Source organism: Ammospiza nelsoni, chromosome 2, assembly GCF_027579445.1.
Source record: "Ammospiza nelsoni isolate bAmmNel1 chromosome 2, bAmmNel1.pri, whole genome shotgun sequence".
NCBI classification, from domain to species: Eukaryota; Metazoa; Chordata; class Aves; order Passeriformes; family Passerellidae; genus Ammospiza; species Ammospiza nelsoni.
In genome coordinates this window covers 51,101,896-51,119,891 of record NC_080634.1, presented here as the reverse complement: position 1 = coordinate 51,119,891, position 17,996 = coordinate 51,101,896, and the positions used below count along the sequence as shown (strand labels likewise).

Here is a 17,996-nt window from a genome sequence, read left to right as displayed (position 1 = left end):
CCTTGTGCCTCCGACTCCATTTTTCCCTCAAGACCAAAACCTTCCATTGCCATCATCTGCTTTGCATTTCTACATGAAAGGCCCAAGGTGTTTGTGTTTGGACCCCCAGAAAATGAGGAAGACAAGGCTGGTTGGCCACCTGCCAGGGCACGAGGTCTGACTCGCTCCTCACTGCCGGGGGCTGCTGGTGAGGGCAGAGGCAGAACTGAGTGTTCTGTGTGGCGTTCAACTGCCTTAACCACATGCCCATTGCTCTCTTCCTGTAGTTGTCTGTCTTGTTCTCAGCAGAACTCCTAAAGACAACATGTATACCAACCAATAAATGATCCAATTTGATGCACAGCCATGATTCACTTCCTGAGCTGTGTCCTGCACACACAGAGTGGCTGCAGTCCCATGGAAAAATTCAGCACAGTGCACAAGGCCAAAGAGTAAGGCTGTTAAGCGTCTTTAAACTTTGCAATGAAGCAGTGTTCTTTTAATGTCACTTATTATAGCCATAGCTCAAAGTATTTTTAACAAGAAACAAGAGGAAAATGAAAGCTTTTAGAACTGATTGTAACCAATTCCCTGTGTAGCCTGTGAACGTGAATATCCAGCTCAGTGAAACACAGAACGTCAGCCGATGGGAGGAGGCTGGCCACCTCCAGGGAGGAAGGGAAGGAAGAAGGATGGGTGCTTAACACCATGGCTGTATCCAACTTGCTTCCAAGTCTCAGGGACTATTTGTGGAATGTTGACCCTAGCTCTTTAGCTTTTGTTTTCTCTTCAGCATTCCCAGCCCAAAAATTAGCTCCTCCAGAGCTTCTCAGTGCAATAGACATTGGGAGTGTTGCTGTAGTCTGCTAATCATTTAAATGAAGAAAAAGAAATCAAGGATGGGCTTTTCTCCTACGTTTTCTTGTTGAAAAATAAGAGGAGATGATCTCAGTTCTCTCCACAATGAATTTCAGGGGCTATGCTTCTGATCCTTGATCTCACAAATAGATGGCAAACACTTTAATAATAGTAAATTTTGCTCTTGGTTTACCTCTTTAATCTTCTCAGTCAAATTGTAGTGGCCTTTTGTGTTTGTAAGCTACCAAGGATGTTGTGTAGACTCCAGGGCCAGAGCAATTGTGTTGAGAACACAAGCTCATCTTGTTATCTTTTATGTTAGTATTTGGTAGCATAATAAGTTTTTTTCAGAGCAACCTTGCCAGATCATGGTCTGAGTTTCAGTTTTTGTTAATGTCTGCTTTATCTATGGATAGTGCTTGAGATTTGGTCACCAAGTCTAGTGATTTGCTATGAGGAAAACAAGGCAACCTCATACTTTGCTTTTGCATGTTTTTCTATGGGATATACAATCTTTTCTTGGAAGTAATGCAGCAAGTTCCTGTAAAAAGAGCTGGTTAGAATACTGTTAGGGAAAATTTGTTCAACCCATTCACTGAAATTCATAAAAATCAAAATACTTGCAAAAGTGTTCACTGGCATTTTACTGCAAAATAAAAATGAAAACCCTGATTTTAGTACTGATAGTTTTTTAAATAAGGATCAGTTTTCAACATTTCATAGCTGTAGAGAAATTGTGGGAATGGGACAAAACAGTCTTGATACGTAGAATCACCTTAAGTCTGTATCTCAACTCAACACTTTGTATCATGAAACCATGGCCTGAAACTGCTGCCTGTCATATCAGATAATATTATCACTGATTTATTATGTTACTTCATCTTACCTGCTTTTTGTAACCTTTTGGCAGGGATCACGTTTTTTTTTTCTGTGTTTGAGATGTCTTCTTTTGGTTTGGGGTTGAGTTTTTTTATCTAACTGAGCACCTAACTGAGCCCTGATCCATGATTTGGCTTCCAGGTACTAGGAAAATATGAGTACTAATCATGCCTGCTGCTAAAAATTTTCTACGTTATTTCATTTGCATTTGTTTGCCTTCAGCTTCTAGTCATTGATTCTTGTTATGCCTTCTCTGATGGATTAAAGAGCTCTTTAGGACTGACTATTTTCTCCCCAGGAAGGTGCTTTTACCCTGTGATCAAGTTACTTCTCAATATGATTTTTGTTGTTGTTTGTTTGTTTTTAGACAAAGCTAAACAGATTGTGCTTTTTAGGGTTCTCATTATTTTTTAACATTCCTGGATTATTTTTGTGGCTCTTTTCTATCCATAAAACTCTGTGTTACTAGTCACATGCACAGGAGTAAAATTACCTCTCTAGTTCCTCTTATGTTAGTATGGTTAGAAATTGATAGTATTGCAAGGTCAGATAAAAAAAACCCTAAAAAAACCCTAAAATTACTTCTACACACCTGAGTATAGTTATTAGAGGAAGATGGATGGATGACTTTAAAAACATTTAAATATTTTTAAGTGATCCACACATCAGCAAGAGTGGGTGTGCAGGAGGGATGCCAAAAGTATTCATGTTGAGGTTTTTAAGGAGCTAGAAGTGAAAATAAAAATAAGAATTTGAATTGTAAAGCAACAATAATACATCAAAACTAAGTGGATGTGAATGTACATATCCCTTACATCCATTTAATCCTATAAGTAGCCACTTGCTTATATTTGGAAACCCAAGAACAGTTATGTGAGCTGTTCTGCTGAAGTATAAAAAATAACATAGTATTAAGAATTCTGGTTTTTATAAAGATTGTCTCTATTAAGTCATGTAAAAGTTGAAACAATCAAAATCCAGGAGGCTCTTGAAAGTTTCACTGCTTCAGTATTTCTTTCCAAAGGGGTGGCTATTTATTTTGATTTGCATCCATACTTTAGGACAAGGTTAAGTTAAATTTACATGAACAAGACTAATCAGATGCCTGTCTAGTCAAAACATCTCAGCCTACCCATTGATTTTCATGCATATCATGCATATAAGCATCTGAATTGGATCTGCACTCCCAGCCCCACACTTATTCCTCCTGGAAACCATCAGATTTTACATTAAATCCAACTTCAGACTGTTTAAACTCTCAGTGGTGCAGATCAGTTTGATGCAAGTCTGTCTAATGTTGTGTCTGACAAAACTTTGAGGTCACCACATTGACTTTTTTGTCCAAACTGACTTGAGTTTTGACTTGGAAAAGAATGCATCTTTCCCTTGTGGCAGCATTCCCTTTGTGAAATTTGGGGCATATTCCACAAAGGTCTTCATTTGTTTCAGCAAAAGGAAAGTTCATGGAAACATGGTAAATGAGGAAGGAATGAGATTTAAAGTAATGCAAAAAGACTTAGAATCCTCTAAAACTCATGGAAAAGAAGTAAAGGTGAACAAGAACTGAGCTCTAGTTAAGAAAGTACTGAGCTCTAGTTAAGAAAGTACTAAGCTAAACATATTTAGACTATTAATTTTTGTGTGTTAATGGAAAAGTTATTACTAAGATTTTGGTAACACTGGGTGACTTGGGGTAGGAGTTGTCCCCCTACAATGATGAGCTCACAGAGCCCTTTTCAAAACAATCAACTGCTGTTAGAAAAGGCAAGAGAAGTGGGCATTCCCTTGAATGCTTTTTGGTTTCTCAGGCTTAGTCAGGGTAAAGTATGTGATTTCTCACATCCTAGGTTACCTCAGTTTCTTCTCCTGAGTCTCAGAAATCTTGGAATAGAACCATTAAATAGAAGGAGATGACATCCCTGGGAAAGATGATGGTAGAAGAAACAGGATGGTTATGACAGAAGCTGGAGACAGTCTTTGTGAGAATACTAGCATGACTTCTTTTCTCTGAACAGCCAGTTAAAAGGTGATTCTCCTTTCTGAGCCAGTAATAAATTGCTATGGCTGCATGTAATGGTGGGTGTTTCACCAATGCAGCACCCAGTGCAGTGCAGTACATACTATAAAACCATTTTGGAAGTGAGGGGAGAGAGGTCTGGCTAGAAAATTACTTTCCCATTAAATAATGCTACTGATGACTATTTGGTGAGCAGATACAGCTGCCAGAATGCATTTTTCAGTTTATCTTTGCACAGGAGTGTGGACAAAAGAAGTGAAGAAAGAGGGCTCAGAAAGGAGAGAGATGGAGAAAGGATAAGAGTTTTTTGAGGCTGCTTCTGCTCTTCCAAGATATGTTCTTTGCCCTCCCTAGTGAGTTATATGCTGATAACTTGTAGTACTTGTAATCTGCCTTGGGCACCATATCTCCATGGGAAGTTAGCAGGTTTATGAAGCTCCTGAGGATGTGGACAACTCCTCGCATGGATGAGAAACTCTCCATTGCATTGTAAGGGATGACACAGTCACTACTCAGTGACACCCATGTACACTTGGCTGTATCCAGCAAAAGGGTAAGACTGTCCTGTCAAACTGTGTGAGTTCCCCTTTTGAAGCTGTGAGCTAATGGTTATTTCCTCCAGCAGTTCCTGTAACTGCTTGTATGCAGTCAACATTCACAGTAGGTCCTGAGTAGTTACTAGAGTGGTGTATGTTGCATCCTGGTTTTTTGGGTATCAGCATCCCATAAATTCACGTAAGACTGTGCCAGGATTTCTGTTATCAGGGACTGTGTTGGCATTAAGGTGTCATCCTCATATCCAGAAGCAGATGGTTTAGTCTTTGTTGCAGTCCCATATAACGGACCAGAGTACGGGTCAGGTGATGGTTATATATTGTGTATTTTCAGAAAACATGTAGATAAGGAAACCGTAGCTCTGTCCCAGTACTGTACCTAGGTCTAGGAATCTTTCCAGTTTGACGTGGAGCACTGAGATCTGTCTAAAGGAGTCCTGGCTGTGACAGCATGTCCTGCTGAATCTTCTGGGCTGGATAAAATAGGAAGGAAGGGAATCTCAGGTATTTTTCATCACCTTAGGCCTGGTTGGATTCTGTCTGTTCAGGTGTAGAAGTCTAACAGTGGTGTCAGCATCAGAAGCTTGCCTGCCTCTCTACTGGAGTGAGTGAGACAGAGTACTAACACCTTTAGAGCAGTGTCTGTGAAGATGGACAGCAGCATTTTGGGCTTATTAGAAGCAGCTATTAACTCTTATCTCAGTGGTAGGCTTCAGTGTACAATACATAAATGATCTGGAGATTTTTGGAGGGGACTGAATATTTGATGCCATGTTTCCAGAAAGTTGAAGAGATAAATGGATATTGCACTGCATGTTGTGTTCTCAGCAAAGCAAGCATCTCAGCAGGTCAGCGATTTCAGAAATAGTGCAGTCCTGAAAGAACATTTTTTGAACTCCTTTTTGCTGTTGAAGCTGAACACAGTTCCATCTGTCTGAAACTGTACATTGAGAGCTTCACTGAGGCACTTAAAGAAGTTATGTACTTATGCATAAGGAATAAGATGCTGAAGGAATCATATTTCATAAGAGTAAAGCTATTAATCTTACCATAAAATAGTTACTTTCTATACACATATTCACTCTAAAAAATGTTCATGGTATACTGATCATCTGAGGAAAAGTCCATACTGATGTATCTTCACCATCTTTCTGAGCTGAACAGTGTGAGTATATGCTTTTGCTGTGAAAACCTGTTTACTTGAATACTTTGCCATGCATCTGCTAATTCCACAAAAAATGTACAAATTTTCATGTTACCCATTTTGTGGATAAAATCACTGTGTAAGTACTGACCCTGATTTAAGAATGTATCAGCTCTAGAAACGATGGAATTGTCTTCAGGGCTCACATGTCAGCAAAGATCAGCTGGTTCACACGTGAAGCTTGGCGAGGAGAACGCTGCAGCGGCCCCGGTGCCATCCCTGCTCCCTGCCTGCCTCTCCCAGACCGCTGCCTTTAGTCAGCCAAGGTTCCCTGGCCTGTCTGCCACTGCTCCACTGCTCCACTTACACACCTGGGTCAGCCAGCCACTCATCCGTTGGAGTGGACAAAAAGCCACTTTGAAACCCTGCTCACTGATAGAAGAGGGACAGCAGCCTGCACAGATGACTTGACACAGTGTGAGCAAATCCAGAGAGAAAGGTAAAGCAAATCAGGTTCCATGCATTGGTACTGTCTGCAGACATGCTGATTCTCATTCCTTTGAACAGAGTCTCTTCCACAAATGATTTTAAGGCAATACTTAAAGTGTATCTCCTTCAGATTTCAAATAAAGACACCAGAGGAAAATACTGACTTCAAGTCTGCATCTAATGAGCAACTGAGAATTGTGTTCATCTGGGCTGTGCACAGGCTGGCACTGCAGCCTCAGGAAAAGGACAAATATGGCCGGGGCTTTTTTTCAAATATGCTGCGAAAACCGTGCCCACTGTAGGGATGGAAGCGTTCAAAAGCAAGAATGAAAATCTACATTACCAGCAGCTCCATCAGAAGTACTTGTGCCCAGGTGACCTGTCTCCACAGATGTTTTGCTCTCATTTTGAGCTGAAAATGTAACTTTTTTGTTGAAAACGGCTTTTAGATCTTGTTAAAAATAGTCTAATAGTAGCTTTGGATTTGGTTGACAAGGTAGTTGTTACTGTGCCATTTTCACTGTAATAGTCTAGTAATTTTGACCCAAAGAAACAATGATCTCATTCCTTGGGAGGGAGGACAGAGTGACAAAATCTGGAGGTCCTGTGACGACACTGAATCTCTTTGTTGTCAAAGCAAGCTATGAAATCATCTGCGTTCCTGCCAAATCCCACTGGGGAGTAAGCAGTGTCCTTCACAGAACACATGTTTTGCAGGAGAACATGAGGGCACAGAAGAACCACGTTCCTGCCCCATGGGAAGTGTGCTGCCCCACACCCTGTGACTTCTGGAACTGATGCAAGTGTGTTTTCCCACCTCTGTCAACAACCACAGCACTAAAGTGGGCAGAAGCTTTCTAAGGTTCTTTATATACTGTGAGTTCATCAAAAATTCTGCTGGTGTAGTGTCACCAATGTGTTTCACAGTTATTTTGGGAATGGGGGAGAATGAGATCTCTGCATCTCTTTCTCAGTCAGGCTCCACTGCCAACCAGGTAGTCTGTTCTTGTTGGAATTCTCCATCCTTGTTCGTGTTTGCTAGAAGTCTTTGGTTGTGAGCTACATAGGGAATGATAGGAAGTGAGAGGAAAATTTTAATAAAACTTTTTTTGTAATTCATTTGGAACTTTTCTGTTCCTACTCAAGACTACATTGTAAGAAGAACAGTTCTGTCCTTGGAGAGGCCTTCCTCTGTTACCTCTAAAGAAAACTGGAGAACAAAAGGATGCTTTAAAAAAGCTTGATATAGCTGATGTTCCCATTCAAGTTCAGCTTGCCTTACATGGAAAAGGAGTTGAACCAAAAGGCTTCTTACAACCAATTCTGCAGGTTTCCAAATAAGTAGCTACAACAGGTATCCTAAAAAATGAAGTAGTTTATTTTCTGATAGAAATCCTAGTTTTAGTCCTTCTTTGCAATATGACAACCAATCTGTGTGTCTTTTCCCAAAGTATACCCTGCTTTGCAAAACATCAAAATTACTAAACAGGGGTTTTGAAACTTCCTCTGCAGCTACATACTTTTATTTTTTTGGAGCAGTGGTACTGGGCTGTTGTGACCCAAATGTTGTGGGCAAAGCTTATGTGCAAGAAGTCAAAGATGTTTCGTGTTATCCAAGTGATCTCAGTGACTGCACCTGCCTAGTGGAGTGTAATGTAAAACAGATTTGAACTTCAATGAGGTTTGCAGAAGAAGGCATGTTTGTGAAGTATCAGAAGGGATGTGGCACAGCATGAACAAGAGAAAAAACATATATTGCTTCCGTAAAAAATGCTGCTGTCTGCAACTGATGAGTAAATTCTTTTGTATTTCTGTCATCAAGGATTGCAGAAGAAACCCACTGGAATATGCAAGCCTGTATGGGCCTGAGCATATAATTGCCAGAGATGAAGGAAAACCCTTACAGGAGTATGTCACATAATCAAATTCTCCTCACTTGCCTTTTACTGAAGGTTCAGCTATGGACAAGAGCAAGAAATAAAAGCATTACTTTGCTTTCCTTTCAGGTCTGGTTTTCATAGAATAAACCTTCAAGTTCTGTACGTACAAAGCTACCAGCTTCTGCACGGTACACCGCATAAATAGTAGTGATTTTTAGTTTTCTTCTGTTCCATATAAAGGTTTTAACTTTAAATGCAAATCAGAAAAAAAACCCCATCAAGCCACAAACAAAAACTTTCCTTGAGACAGAAACACTGGTGTTCCTTATTATTCACGTATTTTTGCATGATTTCAGGTAGCAGAATCAACTGTCTTTGTACGTCGACTAGCACTTCTTCACAAATGAGGCAATTTTAGAATTAGGGTCGTTGTTCAGAAGGATCTCTGCCTTCCATGAAGCACCATGCCTTCCTAAACAATTGCTATCCCTTGTGTGTCAGACCACAGACCCTTCCAAAACTCCATGGATTTTGAGAGAGCATGATAATTAAGCAATTATTGAAATCAGCTATTTATACTCGAATATTTTTGAGCAATGTACACCTCTCGTCACTCAAGTTTGTGCTATTACAACAAGTGCCCTGACACTGCCTTTCGGGGCAAAGCAGTGGTTTTGGATTTTTCTCAGCAGCGCTCCTCCCAGCGTTGTTTGCACTAATAAAGAAGTGTAAACAGCGAAGCTGCTGTTAAGGGGTATTTCTCCCGATCGCTGGTCCTGTACAGCAGCCTCATGCGGTGCAAACGACAGTAAAAAAGCAGAGAGAGGAGCAGCAGCGAAGGACAGGTGAGGTGTGGCTCAGCGCGCCCCTGCACCGGGATGCGCGGGACGGCGCCGGGCCATGGATGCAGCACTGCTGAGAGTTTGGGGGAGCTGCCCGAGCGCTGCGGGCTGCTCCTTGTCACCCGGGAGGTTGTGGAAAGCCGGCACCTTCCGCCTGTTGCTCACACAGGTGATGAAGCCGTTTCTGGAAAAAGAAAGAAAAAAAAACAAAACACCACGAACAACAAAACAAAACAAACGTCCCCCAACCTCAGGGAGGGGGCAGAGCCGCGCACAGCGCCGCGGCGGCGGAGGGGAGCCCCGTGCCCCGGCTGGAACGGGGCAAGAGGAGCCGAGACACGCGGGCTCGGCTCGGCTCCCCGCTGAGCTCCGGTTTCCGCGCCTGGGCGGCGGGGCGGCGCGGCCGCAGGGGCGGGGGGCGGCAGCGCCCCGCTCCTCACCGCGGGCGGCCGCGTTGGTCCCCCCAGTGCGGCGGGGGCGGCGGGGCCCGCGCCCCTCGCGGTTGGCAGTACAGCGCCGGGCGGCCACCGCCGCTGTGCGGGCCCCACCGCCGCCCGGCTCCCTGCGCTCACTTTTATATTTGCGCGCCCTTTCCCTGCTCGGTGACGTGTCCCGCCGCGCGCCCAACCCGCGGCGCGCTCTGGTCAGGACAATGGGAGCGCCTGGGCCAATCGGTGCGGCGCTCGGCTTGGCGGCGGCCAATGGGCGCGGGGCTGTGCAGAGAGTAATGTTACCAGCGCCGCGAGTGTGAGGAGGCTGCGTATCGATCCCGCGCTCAGCCATTGCGGTGCACCGGGCTGCACAGCGACCCAGCCAGCGCTGGGGCCGGGCGGGCGGCCGCGGGAGCGTCTCTGGGGCTCGGGAACGAGCGAGGGCTGCGTGCCGACTCTGTCTGATACGGGTGAGTACGCGCCGGGGGCCGCTGGGCCGGCCGGGCGCGCTCGCCCGCTCGCCCGCCCGCTCGCAGCCGGGCGGTGAGCCTGTGGTGGCCGTCGTGCCGCCGCCGCTGCGCGACCGCGGAGCGCGGGGCAGCGCCGGCTCGGACGCCCGTACACAAAGGCGAGCGGGGCTGTGCCCGGGAGACCCTTTCCTGGGCGGCGAGCCCCTCGGCCGGGGCGGGGCGGGGGCGGCGGGCGACTTCGGGAGAGCGGGGCGGCGGGAGGCAAGAAGCGAGGTGGGGAGAGAGAGGCGGGCGATGGGAACGGGGCGAGCGGCCGGGGGTCGCCCGCCGCGGGGGGCGAGGGCCGCGCCGTGCCCCGCCGTAAGCCGCTTACACGGTGCCTCGCCGTGGCCATCGCCGCGGCGGCGGGGCGGGCGGCGGGGCGGCTGGGGCTCCGGGCGGGCCGCGCCGCGCCGCCGGGGCGGTGGGGAGCGCGGGGAAGCGGGGCGCGGGCCGGGGCGCCGCTGGCCCCGCGGCCGCCCGGCTGTAACATGGCTGACGGCAGCCGCGAGCGAGAAAACAAGGCGAGCGGCGCGGAGCAGCAGAGGAGGCGCTCGGGCGGGCGGGGGCGCAGTTCGGGGGAACTTTTTTCTCCAGCAGCCGCCGCTCGCCCGGGCGCGGGGCTGGCAGCCCCGGGGCCGCACAGCTCGGCGGAGCGAGCGGGGCGTCCCCGCCGGGGCTTCTACCGCGCCGCCGGGGCTCGGGCGGGCGCCGAAAGCGCGCTGGTCCCCCCCATCTTCTTCCCCCCCGCTCCCACCCACCTCCCCCCGTCTCCCGCCCGCCCTCCCTCGGCTGCAATGGCTGAGCGTGTGCGCCAGGGTAGCGGCGCGCTCACACAAAGGGAAGGGAAGGGAAGGGAGGAAGGAGCCATGTTCTCTGTGCGGCGGCGGCAGCGGGCGACGCCACAGCGGCCATTCCGCGCCGCCCGGGCTGCGCTGCCACCGCCGCCCCCGCGGGCGGGGGTCGCCTCCCGGCCCCGCCGCGGCCCCTCTCGGCGGGGGTCCCGCCGCCCGGGCTCGCCGCCCCGCCCGGCCGCGGGGGGTGTGGTGGCGGCGGGGGGGTGGGGAGCGGCCGGCTCTGCTCCTCGGCGCACAAAATGGAAGGAGGCTCGGCGGCGGGTGACCTCCTCCGCCAGGAGCCTGCGCCATGGCGGCCGCTCCCGCCGACACCGCCGCTGCGGCGGCGCGGCCGGCAGGGAGGGAGCGAGCGCAGGCCGGGGCTGCCTCGCCTCATGGCGGCCGGAGCGGGCAGGGCTGGGCATGGGCACGCTCCCCCCGCCGCGGGGGGACGGGGGCGGCGGCGGGAGAACGCTTTGTCCCGCCGGGGCCGGGGGTCGCCGCCGGCGGGCAGCTGCACCCCGGTGCGTGTCCGACTCCTGGGCATGTGCTCGCCGCTGCGAGCCCTCGCCTGAAGGCGGAATAAAACTTACACATGTTCTCCCTAATAACGGGACTAGTTTTTTCTCTTTTTTTCTTTTTTTTTCCTTTTTTTTTTTTTTTTTTTTCTTCCACCCCCAGCAGGTCTGTTGAGGGACTTCAGAAGTTTCCCTCTGCCCCCCTGGCAGGGGAAGCGTCCAAAATGGCGGGAAGGAGGCGGCTTTCAAACGCCAGCGCCGGGGTCGCGGTGCCGAGCCCAGCCCGCGGCCGCTCCTGCCCCCGCTGCCCCGGCCCCGCCGAACCCCGGCCCGGCCGCGCTGGGAGCGGCCCCGTGCAGGCTGCAGCGGCTCCTGCTTCCTCAGCCCTCTTGTTTACTTGGTAGAAACTTCAAACCGGACGTGTTTAGTCACAGAGCAGAAATCTGTTTCTGTCTATCCGCCAAACCGATAGGAAATACAGCTTCTGTGGCAATACGGACAGGCACCGCCTGCCCTTTTTTTTTTTTTTTTTTTGTTTTACTTTCACGCCTTTTTTTTTTATCCTTCTTTTAACTCTGCTGAAAAGCAGAGCTTGTCAGGGTGCAAGTGACTTTTTCAGGGAGCTATGAAGAAATACTCCAAATGTCTGACTTGGGTGTGAAAGTCCCAGGAAGGCATTTTTCAGTCCCTGAAAGTGTCAGATAGTGCTCTTGCTGAGCACAGCTCTGCTGCTGTACATAAATGTTGTGCTTTTCCCTGCGTATTTTATAACATATTTGACCAAGTGAGTTGTTTCATTCCCATATTTCAGTGTATACCTGCAAAGAGTAGGTTTTTGCAGTACACATAAAGATTGGTCAAACATATGGTATAGAAAATAATAAAAACCATATTTTGTAAATAAACACACAGGGCCTGCAGGGAAGAGGTAGAAAACATGGGCTGTGAAAAGAAACAAATTGGTAATCCAGAAGGCCACTGAGACAGGATGCTTGGGTACTTGTTCCCTCTTTCAATAGTGTTTATTCTTCCCAAGCATATGATTAATACACTGGTAATAATTGCGGTATGCAGTCTCCACTGCAATGCTTGCCTTCAGATTGCTTGGAAGGACAGTTCTTGTTTGCAAAAGACCATCACTGCACATTTTAAAGGCCCTTTGAGATTTCAGGTTGCTTACATCCAGGTCACCTCAGACAGGGATGACAAAAATCTTCAGCAAATTTTCCAGAAGGGAATCTTCTCATTGTATGATTTCAGAATACTGCTCCAGCAGGTCCTGTTTGGCATGACCCCTGGTTGTGACTTACTTTCTGCCCTCATTGGTTGAAAATACAGGTTTTAAAGGTGTCTTATTTGCTTCATTACAGAAAATCAGCAAAAATGGGTAAAGGTGATCCTAAGAAGCCGAGAGGTAAAATGTCTTCGTACGCCTTCTTTGTGCAAACCTGTCGGGAGGAGCACAAGAAGAAACATCCAGATGCGTCAGTGAACTTCTCAGAGTTCTCAAAAAAATGCTCAGAACGATGGAAGGTAGGAATAGCTGCTTAAAAAATAAAAAAGCCACAAAACCTTAAATGACTGTTTTTTTGGAATTCCATTCAGGATTGTAAATTATTTCTTTGGGAGCTCAGGTTTTGGGTAAGTATGAAGTGTAGCTGTGAAGTTACTGGTAACTATCCATTATCCTTGTCTTACCTTTAGCTCCCCCAGCTGAAATTTTGGAAAGGGCTTTGATATGTTTTTGAAATTAAAATACTGTTTTGATCCTTACATGTCCCTTCTAAGGTACTCTGTGATTCTGATTGCCTTGCAGACTATGTCTTCTAAGGAGAAAGGGAAGTTTGAAGATATGGCAAAGGCTGACAAGCTTCGTTATGAAAAAGAAATGAAAAACTATGTACCACCTAAGGGGGAAACAAAAAAGAAGTTCAAGGATCCAAATGCACCGAAGAGGCCTCCGTAAGTAGATTCCTAGCTGTAGGTTGTCTGTTTGGGACCATCACACTGGTGTGGATCTGTAAAAGGGTCATTTTATCCAGGAGCTTCAGAAATACAAGAGTGTATGATCTTCCTCACCAGTGGTGTAAAGATAGGTTGAGATTTTAGTTACGAATGCTAAGCTTTTATTTTCAGGTAGGCGATCCCACTATAAAAGTTGGAGTAATGGCAGCATTTAAAATTAGATGCTAAAATAGACTATGTGTGATTCTGACTGATTCTTCGAATTTCTGTTAAGAGGGTGATTCCAGTGTAATATGGCAGTAAAGTACTGCTGGCCCTGCTCTCATCACCTCTTGGCTTGAGCAGAAGTTTTGCTTGGCAGTCAGTTTAAAATTGGAGGCTTTTGCACAGAAAGAGTTTGAGGGGTGATCTTCCTCAAAACCAGCCTGGAAAGTTAAAACTTTAGCCACAACATAATGACAGCTGGCTTCAAATTCATCTTCTGGACACCAGCACTTTATTGTGTGTGTATGTCTGTGTTTTGAACTGACCTAATGCTGAAAAGGACAGGGAAGATCCTTTACAAGCTAATGTTCTTGCTTGGGCTGGTGCTGTGGTCTGGAAATCCTACTTCTCTAACAAATATTGCAGCCTGCAGCCTACCTCTAACAGTTCTGACATAACATGCTGGCCTAGCATCATTGACTTAGTCTAATTTCTAAAGATTTTCTCTGGGTCTGGTGTATAAAGTCTGCCTGTCTGGGGATTCTGCCAGAAATGGGACCAGATGTGCAGCATTACTTAAGAGAAAAGGGTGCATTGAGTTTGCGAAGTGGCTCATTCAGTTCTGATACCTTCCATTGTAATCAATGTCTGTCTCACTTTTAGGTGCCTTTTCCAAAATGCTCTTAAGGAGCAAAGCCCCCAAAAGTTGCTGCTGTAGCAAAGTCTAAAATTTAAATCTTCTTTTATTTTTCCTCTGTAGTTCGGCTTTTTTCTTGTTTTGCTCTGAGTTTCGTCCAAAAATCAAAGGAGAACATCCCGGTCTGTCCATTGGAGATGTGGCAAAGAAGCTGGGAGAGATGTGGAACAACACCGCTGCAGACGATAAACAGCCTTACGAAAAGAAGGCTGCTAAGCTGAAGGAGAAATACGAAAAGGTAACACTGACATTTAGGGACATGCTTTGGGGAGGTCACACCTCAGTTTTCTGGACACTTTTTCCCTTACTGTGTACCCTGATACTTGATGTAGCAAATTATAGAATGCTAATGACGTAATTCATTAGATTTGCTGAAAAGGGCTGTATGCAGGGGCACATGATTGATTGGCATAACAATAAATTGGAGTCCTTTACCTTGAACTGTTTGCATTTGTCTGTAGTTTTGACTTGTTATTGGTGCTTGAATAAATACTGTAGGCTCTGTATTGTTACTAAATCAGCAAGTCACAGCAGAATTTGAGTTGAGTTGGTAGCAATAAGTAATACTGTAAGGAATGAATTGGTTCTCCCTAATTTTGGAGATGCTGGTGAGCATCCTTGAATGTTAGGATAATTGATACACATAGCTGATATTTTAAATGTACTCCAGGGAAAATGTCAAAACACAAAATGAGATAACTACTTTTAGGCCTGTGTTTTTCCTGGACCTACTTTGTGTCCTTGTACTTTCTAGTAATGAATTTCGTTAATTATGCATATGAAGCAGCTTGTCGTACAATTTTTTTAATTATTAAGGTTAAACCCTGCCATCCTCGTTGGAGTTGCAGAATTCTGTTGTGCACACAGGACTGTGCTACACATGGTTTTATTTCTAGAGGCAGATTCTCATGCCAGTATGTGGAAGCCAAGGGAAGAGGAGGAATGCACCTTGGCATCCCCTGACGATGCTTCCAAGGGGTCAGGGACCACTGTGCTGCCATGCATAGGTGCTGTCACTTTCCTCTGGGTATTTCTCCTGCTGGCAAACAAATCCAAGTTCAAAATTTTTGCACTGTAGTATGCAAGGTGGAGCCTTGGAACCCTGTTGATGTGCCAGAGAGGAGTTGCAGATCTATGATGCTTTCTGTACAGCTTCATAGTAATTGCTTCTACACACAGCCAAGAAATCTCAGGCATTTTATTAGTCTTTATTTGCAGATATTATTTTAATTTTCAGTAGTAATGTCCTTATTTCTTAGACTTACATGTAGGATTTTAAGGGGTAGTAATCTTCACTATTTCACTGCTTGGCCTTTGACTTAGTGGGTATCATATCTTCTCAAAATTTCTTGCTAAGTTTAAGAGAGTCCAAGAGAGCAGTAAGATTAGTGGTGTAGTGTTTATTAGGTGGGGAATATTTGAAGATTTGGACATCTGTGTGAATGTGGTGATGTTTCTCTCTAGCTGGTATGTGTAAGCTTTGTAGATCAGTTCTCCTATCTAATGATTTTACTGTTTTGGCATAAAGTTGGGAAGTCTTAACTGTTTTTATGACTGTGCCTTCCAGGTATGGTTTTAACTTCCCTGTAGCAGGAGCTGAATTTTGTGTATTTCAAATGACTGGAATAAATTTATTGCATGCAGAAGGTGGCAGTGTCTACCCTTTAATCAAGTTCTTATACCTTTTATTTAGTAAACTTCTGTTAGACAGGGTTCAGTCTTAACTGCTCTTTGCTGAGGCATAACATTGCAGCTGTTAGGCTGGGTCATTCTGGGTGGCTGATCCCAGGTTTGTGCTTCAAACGAGGGTTTCCTGTGTGTTTCTTTAGGCACTGTAGAAGGTAGGGCTAGAAAGGGAACTTAAGAGGTCTCCCTACTCCATTTCCTTATGGGATAGTGGGCTCAGCTGTGCCTTTACCATCAGAGGTAGCAGCTTTTCCAGGCTGTTCCCAGAAGCCCAACAGTGGAGATTGCTTAGCAGCCATAAGCAGTGTGCAGCAGCATGCCAGTGTCATTTCTGTGTTAGAGGGTTCCTGTTCCTTTGGCTTCAGTTCACCTCAGAGCTGAAGCCACAGCTCCCTCCTGGTCCTGCCCCGGTGGATGTGCAGAAAGGGCAGGTAGCTGGGTCTCTGCTTTCACAGCTGCTCTGTGGAGGTTGCTCAGACCTCTTGGCTGGGTAAGTCTTTGAGAGATTGTTCCTGCTTTTCTTCTCCAAGGATATCGCTGCATACCGGGCCAAAGGGAAGGTTGATGGAGGCAAGAAAGTAGTTGCCAAGGCTGAGAAGAGCAAGAAGAAGAAGGAAGAGGAAGAGGATGAGGACGAAGATGAAGAGGATGAAGATGATGAAGAGGAGGAAGAAGAGGAGGATGAAGATGATGATGATGATGAATAAGTCTCTTTTAGAGCAATTTCTTTCTTGTCTATAAAGCATTTAACCCCCCTGTACACAACTCACTCCTTTTAAAGAAAAAAAATTGAAATGTAAGGCTGTGTAAGATTTGTTTTTAAACTGTACAGTGTCTCTTTTTTTGTATAGTTAACACACTACCGAATGTGTCTTTAGATAGCCCTGTCCTTAGTGGTATTTCAATGGCCACTAACCTTGCCTGGTACAGTGTGGGGGTTGTAAATTGGCATGGGAGTTATAAAGCAGGTTCTTGTTGGTGCACAGCACAAATTTAGTTATATTTGGGGATGTAGTTCATTTCTCATCTTCAGTTGTCTCTGATGCATCATAAAAAAATAATTGTTCTGTTAACTGAATACCACTCTGTAATTGCAAAAAGGAAGAAAAAAAAGTTGCAGCTGTTTTGTTGACATTCTGAATGCTTCTAAGTAAATACAATTTTTTTTTAGTAGTATTGTTGTCCTTTTAATAGGTGCCCTTGAGAATCATACTTTTTCTTTTCTTTCTTTTTTTTTTTTTTTTTTTTTTTTTTTTTTTTTTTTTTTTTTTTTTTGAGGGGAACTCATCTTTTGCTTTATTGAATGCCCGTATGGGATCACGGGAATATTACAGTTTTCATCTTTCATATAACCAGCTGATAAACAAAGCTTTGATCTGCATACCCTGCATTATAATGATAGGGTAAGAAAAGAAATATATAGGCATATGATGAAAATCTTCCATAACTGGAAACAACAAAAATTCAATCTCAGCAAACGGATACTTGTTCAGATTTTTGTGAAATGTAATATTCTATTGCGTTGCATGAGTTTACCAGTCTTGGAGAGTTGAGAAGTATAGAGTTCAATTTTACAGAAACTAAATACTTTGGGGGGTGGGGAGGGAGGGAATGTTAAATTTTGTCCTAGGAGGACCCATAGGAAGAGTGTATGTCCATCCGGTGTAGAGAAATTTACACGTGTGACTCTGTTACCATGTAATGGAAGTTATATTTGTAAATCTCTGAACACCTGGGAGTGATGAGCGTACCTAAAATGTGTAAAGTTAAAAGCATGAAATGACCATATTATTTTTTGGTGACAGGTCTGGTGATGGCCACGGGCTTTATACCATGAGACTCCTGGTAGCAAAGGGCCCACAAGAAATGATTTTTCTTTCTAAGATTTCTATAAATGGTACCATTATTATTTGTTAAATCTATGTAAATTCATATTTGTATTCTTGAAATTCTAGTTTTAGCCCTTTAAACAAAGTTGTATATTGTCTCAAATTGAAAATGAGATAAGATGTATTTTTCCTGTTAGGTTTTATACCGCACTCTTGATGTTTGCCCATTTTTAAGTTAAATATAGTTGTATGGAAAAGTACATTTTATTAAATTTTGCATTAAAAAGTTAAATGTTTATGGTATACCAACAATGTCTAATTTGGTCAAATACAGTTCTCTTCCAAAACCAAAGCTAAGGGGTTTTTTGCATATTTAGTAAAACTTCAAGTGCTGGCAGCTGTAACTATTTTCACATATACCTGCTTACCAGTCTGGGGGACAATTCGGCAATTTTGTGGTTACAAAATTATGGTTCTCTTAAGTGCCAGTGTTTAAAAACAAACAAAAAAAAGCATTCTTGTAATTTTACACGCTTTTGTGATGGAGTATTGTTTTGTTATACAATTTTGACTTTCAGATTCTTATTTCAATTTGCATTTATGTATAACTTCAGGAGAAATATTGAACATCTGAAATCCTGGATGATACTAATAAACTAATAATTGCAGAGGTTTTAAA

The 17,996-nt window shown here is 45.1% G+C and overlaps 1 protein-coding gene across 1 annotated transcript; it reads left to right on the top strand.

The window, feature by feature from the left end:
- Positions 1-9,340: 9,340 nt before the first annotated feature.
- Positions 9,341-17,996, top strand: HMGB1 (high mobility group box 1). The gene is made up of 5 exons (XM_059491901.1): positions 9,341-9,543; positions 12,307-12,469; positions 12,753-12,898; positions 13,866-14,040; positions 16,019-17,996. The coding sequence occupies exons 2-5, from the start codon at positions 12,320-12,322 to the stop codon at positions 16,193-16,195; spliced, it is 648 nt and encodes a 215-aa protein (XP_059347884.1). The 5' UTR covers positions 9,341-9,543; positions 12,307-12,319; the 3' UTR covers positions 16,196-17,996.

Bases quoted from the DNA above. Each gene is read 5' to 3' on its own strand.
- HMGB1 (XM_059491901.1), top strand. From the start codon at position 12,320: ATGGGTAAAGGTGATCCTAAGAAGCCGAGAGGTAAAATGTCTTCGTAC. The intron at 12,470-12,752 runs GTAGGAATAGCT...ATTGCCTTGCAG, and splicing joins AATGCTCAGAACGATGGAAG to ACTATGTCTTCTAAGGAGAA. The intron at 12,899-13,865 runs GTAAGTAGATTC...TTTCCTCTGTAG, and splicing joins AATGCACCGAAGAGGCCTCC to TTCGGCTTTTTTCTTGTTTT.